The sequence below is a fragment of the Cololabis saira genome, chromosome 19, assembly GCF_033807715.1.
Source record: "Cololabis saira isolate AMF1-May2022 chromosome 19, fColSai1.1, whole genome shotgun sequence".
In the NCBI taxonomy this organism is placed as follows: Eukaryota; Metazoa; Chordata; class Actinopteri; order Beloniformes; family Belonidae; genus Cololabis; species Cololabis saira.
Window position 1 is genome coordinate 7,383,133 of NC_084605.1, and position 7,545 is coordinate 7,390,677.

The window sequence follows — 7,545 nt, forward strand, 5'->3', positions numbered from 1 at the left end:
TTTACTGAACAAAAATAAGCCAAAAGTAAATAGATGAATAAAGGTCAATGCTAAGTACCCCTTACTGCTTCCATAGGATTTAAGAAGGTAAGTTAATTTCCCTTCAGGGATAAATTAAGTATTTTTGTCAAAAAAGAAGAAAAATCCAAGGCACTCTTCATCAAATATAAAAAGCCTTTATTTAAATGAATGTCTTCATTTAAACCTGGATAGATAGTGGCTTTCATTTGGTAAATAAAGGTAAAGTAGGTAAAGTAATTTGAGTCTGTCACCACCTCTAATGTACATTAGAGGTGGTGACAGACTCAAATTACTTCTTTCCACATGAAATAGCCAATTTAAATAAAGGTTTTTTATATTTGAAGAAGAGTGCCTTGGATTTTTCTTCTTTTTTGACATCCTTTTTTCCCCACCAAAGAGCACCTTCGTCACACGATTTAGATGAACCTTCTGAGCACTCTGGACTTTCTTTTTTGTTAATTATTTTTGTATTTGAATTGAATTGAATTGGCTAATGTGAAAAAGCCCCTTCAGCTCCAGCTCTGCCACCATTCAAAGGCACTTCCCATTCCCTCAGCCCTGGCTGAGAACAGACCAGCCAGCTTAGTCCCCCGGACCCTTCCAGGTCAACCTAGTTAGTACCATTAACAGCACAATAAGCCACATTATCTTTAAAATAAGAGTTAGCTCTCTTTGCTCTAAATTCACATCCCAAATCCAAAGTTCACTGAAAATGCTCAGCCCTAAGCAGCTTCAGTGCCGACTGTCAACATTTCCGGCTAATGTCCTAATGTCCATCTGAGCTTGTATTTGCCTAATACTAAAACCAATTACAATGAGACTATTTTTCATTATATTTTTGCTTAAAAAAAATTTGGATTTGAAGTAGGGATGGGCGGTATGGACTAAAAAATGTATCACGATAATTTCTGGCATTTATCCCGATAACGATAAAAATGACGATTAAAAAAATACCAATTCAACTCCACCTTTGTAACTATAAATCTATCTCACTCTCAGATCTGCCATGTTTGTTACACAAAAACGTATCAACAGGAATTTATCCTTCATTCATTCATTCATTCATTCATTCATTCATTCTTTCTTTCTTTCTTTCTTTCTTTCTTTCTTTCTTTCTTTCTTTCTTTCTTTCTTTCTTTCTTTCTTTCTTTCTTTCTTTCTTTCTTTCTTTCTTTCTTTCTTTCTTTCTTTCTTTCTTTCTTTCTTTCTTTCTTTCTTTCTTTCTTTCTTTCTTTCTTTCTTTCTTTCTTTCTTTCTTTCTTTCTTTCTTTCTTTCTTTCTTTCTTTCTTTTTTGTTCAGGCTCATTTCTTTCTTTCTTTCTGGCTCATTTCCTTCCTTCCTTCCATCCTTCTGCGTCATCAACGGGAATTTATCGTTTTTACCGCGAGATGACAAATTCTTACCGTGGGGAATTTTTTGACGGTATATTGTGAACGGTAAAATATCGCCCATTCCTAATTTGAAGAGGGTATAGTAACTTTAGTACATGACTGCATGAAGCTGAAAGCAACTGGGCTCCTGGTTTAAGTGCAGGACTGAGGATACAGGTTCTGGCACAGCAGCTAAGTTACTTCAACCTCAACCAAATGCTCCTTCAGTTTATGGCGTCTCATGTGTGAGTTCAGAGCTCCGCTTTGGGTGAACCTTTTAGCACAAACACAACAACTGAATGGTTTCTCCCCAGTGTGGACAATCATGTGTCTCTTCAGGGTTCCTTTCTGGGTAAAGCCTTTACCGCAGAGGTCACAGTTGAACGGTTTCTCTCCCGTGTGGACTATCATGTGCCTGTTCATGTTGTCCCTATACTTGAACATTTTCTTGCAGTGGCTGCACTGGTAGGGCGTGTTTCCCGTGTGGACTCTCAAGTGTTTGTTTAGATCGGCCTTCTGCCTAAACCTTTTACCGCAGAAGTCACAGCCGAATCGCGTCTCTCCCGTGTGGACTCTCATGTGTCTTTTCAGGCCTTCCTTCTGCGTTAGTCCTTTACCGCAAACGTCACAGGAGAATAGTTTCCCTCCCGTGTGGACCCTCATGTGTCTCTTGAGACCCGACCTTTGTTTAAATCTTTTGCCACAAATGCCGCAGTCACACAGTTTCTCTCCTGTGTGGACTTTCATGTGCCTGTACAGATTGTACAGATACTTAAACTGTTTGTCACATTTATTACAATAAAACGGATCGTGTCCGATGTGGACACTCATATGTTTTTTAAGGTGTCCCTTCTGATTAAAACTTTTACCACAAACGCCACAGCCGTACAAATCCTCCCCTGAGTGGAGGTCCATGTGTTTCTTGAGATCTGCCCTTTGTTTAAATACTTTCCAACAAACATTGCAGGTAAACAGTTCATCTCCTGTGTGGACTCTCATGTGGACCTTTAGATTTCCCTTTTGGTTAAATCTTTTGCCACAAAACCCACAACCAAATGGCTTCTTTCCTGTGTGAAGGATCATGTGTCTCTTAACATCCGTCCTTCGGTTGAATCTTTTACCACAGATGTCACAGCTATACACTTTCTCTTCTGCGTGGACCGTCGTCAATGAATCCATATTTTTCTGTAAGTGACATTTCTCGTGTTCTTGAAGAGACGGCCTGTCCATAAACACCTCATCACACTCGGAGCAGCTGAAGGACTTCTTGGCAGGGTTAGATGCTACATTGTCACTATTACCGCCTGACTCCTGTGCTCTGCTCTCGCTGCTGTCAGTGTCGCCATCTTCAGTTTCAGCTTCAGAATCTGACGATTTCTGCCAATAATCATCATCGCTGACTTCGGTCTCAGAGGAGTCTGACGCCTCTTCATCACCACTTGAGTCAAAGTGACTGTTTGGATCTGAATTCAAGGCTGACTCTGCCTGTCCACAGTCCTCTCTATCAGTTAGTGGTTTCATCTGCTGGGTTGAGCTGCTGCGTGGAGGTTTAGCCTCTGTGTTGTCTTCCGTTTTAAAGTTATCAACCAGTGAGGACTGAGGTTTCTCAGAGTCATCATCCTCATCATCCCTCTTCACAGCAACAGCAGTAAATAGCAGCTTGGTGATATCGGCCTCGTCCTGTCCATTCAGTTCCTCGTCTTCCTCCTTTATGTGAAAAGACTCCAGGTCATGCTGGTCCACGCTGGGGCTCCAGGGAATCTCTTCTTTGACCACCAATAGCTCCTGCACATCTTCAGGTAAGGCTGAAACACACATGCACATCAGACGTGGGTTAAAAGTTAATTTTGAATTGGAACAAAATTTATTGCACTCATAAACAAAAGGTCAATAACAACGTCACCCATTTCAGCAGTGGCCTTGAGCGTAGTCCTGTGTTGAAAAAAATCGATTTCCCAATTCTAAATCGATTCTCATATTAATTCCTAAAAATCGATTCATATGTCTAAAGATCGATTTTTTTTATTTATTTTTTTTTCATTTATGTATTTTTTTTTTTTAAATTACATTACAACTTTTGGTTATTTTTTTGTTTATCCCCAAAAAAGGAATGTTTTGATGTTTTGTTGGACACGAGAATAACTGGTGCCATGTTTTTGCCTTTAAATATGTTTAAAAGGTATGAAAACATTAAAGTGTTAGGTTATAATTGCATAAATTGTCTATATTTCATTACTTTATATACTGCCTTGGGGTTACATTTGCAAAAAATGCTAAAAACCAAATGCTCAAAAATTAAAAACCAAAATAGACCGAAAATGGAACAAATAAAAACGGAATGTGGGAAAAAATAAAACCGATTTAATCCGTTTGTTTGCTGCCCTGGATCTGTTTGGTAATTCTGACCCACATGATGTTTCTGAAAGCAGTTCTATCAGCATTCTGGGAGCTGATTGGTCCTTACAGCATCATTAGCTGCCAATACTTGCTGTTTAATCTCAATATAATACTAGTAGTAATATTTTGCATAACTACAGTCATATAATTCATGCAACAACTCAAAAAACAGTTTTAATAACACTAACCCAAATCAATATCGGAATCAAATCCGATCGAATCAAATCTTGATAATCGATTCTGAATCTTAAGAATCGGAATCGAATCGATTCTTGACATTTGAATCGATCCCCAGCCCTACTTGAGCGGGCACGGGACCTCCAATCTCATGCTAAATACTCCACCGATACTTTTGACCACATTTCTGTTGGAGAGGAGCAGCAAGGAACTGGGTCTAAAGACACTCGGCCAGGGTCCGAACACGACGGCTAGGCCGTCCCGAACAATCTGCCAAGGGCCAAAATTAATGTGTGTGTTTGTATGATGTTTGTGCTTTACTGAAGTTTTCTTACAAAATATGGGAAATGGTAAAAGCAAGGTCAATAATGGGTGAAGGACCTGCATTATTGCAGTATATGAAGGAAAATTATCCCAGGAGTAGAGTCCACCTGATAACTGCTATATTTTATGTGATAACGGCCTCAAAACTATTTCAATGCACCAGCTATGATGCTTTATTTTGCATTTTGTGGTGTGTTTATACTTGTATGTACTGACGCAGACATATGTATCTGCGGGCCGAAGTTACCCTCCCTGTAGACCGATGTAACGCCACCACCGTCTTATTTGACCTGTGCTTCTTTATAAATTGTGGTGGTAAAGAACATAACATAGGGTTCCTAAGGACAACCCTTAGTGTCCAAATTGAAGTTATTGGAATTCTGGCCCAACTGACTTTACTACTTTCCCATACCCTGACCCTTGGAAAACGCTTTGAAAGCTAATGTGGAAGCTCATATTCTGCCCAAAATCCATATTCAACCCTGACTATTTCATCTCCAGAAGAACAACCCCAACTCACTGTTAAGTTATTGAATATAACTTGAATATAACCGATGTTACATTTATTCTAGAAACTGGACATGATGATGCAAATCAGCTCAGACCTCAGAACTATCCTGTCCCAAGATGATCGTCCCCTGTACAGCTTTCTTCTCGAGAAGTAGCAGAAGTAGACGGCTTCTTTTGCCCAGATGCTCCACAGAGAGACTTAGGAAGTCCTTTGTTCCTGCAGCAACCAGACTTTTTAATTTGGACTGCTGATGTCATGTCTTGCTGCTATACTAATCCTTGTCCTGTACATTGCACTTTAAACTGCAGCCACTCTTTTAGGCTGTCATAACTTGCTGCCATATTTGCTTGTACAGTGCACTTTAAATTGCAGCTATATTCTTAGCTGTTTAATTTGCTGCTATACTTGTCCTGCACATTGCACTTTTAAATGGATTTGTATTCTTTTATGCATTTTTTTTTCTTTTTATCTCCCTTTTTTGGGGGGTCATTTTCTGGTTATTTTGCTGTTGTGTTGATCCACTGCTGTCCCTAGGTGAAGATATTGTTAATGTGTATTGTTGATTTTCTTATGTTGTATTGATGTGGCCATGGTGGCAATGAAGTTTCCCCTTTGGGGATTATTAAAGTTGAATCCATCCAATCCAATCCAAATAAGTGGCTACAGGACTGTCTAATAAAATTTGAATATTGTGATAAAGTTCTTTATTTTCTGTAATGCAATTAAAAAAACTAAAATGTCATACATTCTGGATTCATTACAAATCAACTGAAATATTGCAAGCCTTTTATTATTTTAATATTGCTGATTATGGCTTACAGTTTAAGATTAAGATTCCCAGAATATTCAAATTTTTTGAGATAGGATATTTTAGTTTTCTTAAGCTGTAAGCCATGATCAGCAATATTAAAATAATAAAAGGCTTGCAATATTTCAGTTGATTTGAAATGAATCCAGAATGTATAACATTTTTGTTTTTGTAATTGCATTAGAGAAAATCACAATATTCAAATTTTCTGAGACAGTCCTGTATATTGAGTGCTAGTTCAATTGTCAGATCCCAACTAGGCCCAGTTCTGTTGCCGCTCTCCAACTCATCTGATCCTGTTAGTCTAAGATGAATGTTGTAATTGCACACTCAGGATACGCGATCAAGTACTGATGCTGCTTGCCTACAACTAACCTTCCCAATAGCTAGTGACTGTCATACATCTCACACCTTTACTCCATACAAAGGTAAGTATACGGCTTTCACCAGGTCCAAAGTTCACGATACTATTCACTTTGTAGGAGAGGTTGCACAATCCTGGTGTAATGAAAGCTTTGTTGTGACTGACTAAGCTCAGTTTTTTGGGAGCAGCTGGTTACAGTTGATGATATACTGGTGCATTTCAAGGGTAACTTGTTTCCTTGTGCATATTGCCACCTCAGTGGCAGGCTTTAGTAACATCAGTCTCCACATCAGTCTGAAACAACGTTCAGAATACACCAGCTGGTATTTCATTGTTTTAATGATAAAATATAAGATAAGAAAGTGATGACAACTAGTGAAGTGAAAGAGGACAAAGTTAGTCGGTGTGAGAGAAGAAAATTAGGTGAAATGGAGGTGGATGATTCGCAGAGACGACCCCTGAAGGGAAAAGCCAACAGTGAGGCAGTTAAGGCTGTATACGTGAACTTCCTCATTGATACTAATGCTCTTGCCGATTTCAAAGTCTGATTCCCATAGCTGTTGAGTGTCAAACCAATTAAAAGTCTGCCGCACAAGTCACCATTCCTTGTAGCAGATGTCATAGTAGTGGACTGCCATGATGCAGTCCCAGTTCATGTAACGGGTAATTTGATATGCAATATATGAAAAAAAAAAGAAATGGTGTGACTTACTAATAGCTTTCATGTCCTGTGTCTGGAGAAGTCCTGGTGTGGATGGTTTGGGTATGGAGGGGGCCAAACCAGGCCCGTTGAGGTCATCTGACTGAAAGTTTGTTCTTTGAGACATCCCAGCTACAATTGTGATTCTCTTCACAATCGTCACTCCGACTTTGATTATCCTCGCTTTCCTCCCCCCCGGTCACCAGGTGTCATCTTCTTCCATTTTATCTCCGCCTCAGTCGCCTGAAATGGTCAAGAAAAACAAAAATCCATATCAGTTACTCGTTGTAAAACAGTGCAGTAAGATTTCTTCCCGCATTTCTTCCAAGACATTGGCAGAAATGTGCTACAGCTGCACGGAAAATTCATCAACTTTGTACTTAACTCTGAAAAGAAAATGTTTTTTGACATGGTCGCATGAAACATGTAATTGTCAAATTCACCTTCCTTTACACTATAAAGTAATCGAGTGGCCCACTAGCATGTGGGATCGGGTCCGGGGATATACTACCTTACTTATTTTATTTGTATAGCGCTTTTAAAAGGATGTCAAAGACGCTTAGACGCTTTATTTATATATATATATATATATATATATATATATATATATATATATATATATGCCTCTCGCCTGAAAATGAGCTGGGATAGGCTCCAGCAGACCCCGTGATATATATATATATATATATATATATATATATATATATATATATATATATATATATATATATACACATATATATATATATATCTGTATATATATATATATATGTTTTCTGTATTATATTTGAAAACTGTTTCAGCAACATTTGATCTTGGAAAGACTCAAGCGAAGATTTTTTTACTGGCAATTTAATCCAAAAACTCGGAAA

General features: G+C 38.4%; 1 protein-coding gene across 1 annotated transcript; it reads right to left on the reverse strand.

The window, feature by feature from the left end:
• Positions 1 to 1,332: 1,332 nt before the first annotated feature.
• Positions 1,333 to 6,910, reverse strand: LOC133419073 (gastrula zinc finger protein XlCGF57.1-like). The gene is made up of 2 exons (XM_061708090.1): positions 6,686 to 6,910; positions 1,333 to 3,197 (listed from the first exon to the last, which is right to left on the reverse strand). The coding sequence occupies exons 1-2, from the start codon at positions 6,798 to 6,800 to the stop codon at positions 1,585 to 1,587; spliced, it is 1,728 nt and encodes a 575-aa protein (XP_061564074.1). The 5' UTR covers positions 6,801 to 6,910; the 3' UTR covers positions 1,333 to 1,584.
• Between the last annotated feature and the right edge of the window lie 635 nt (positions 6,911 to 7,545).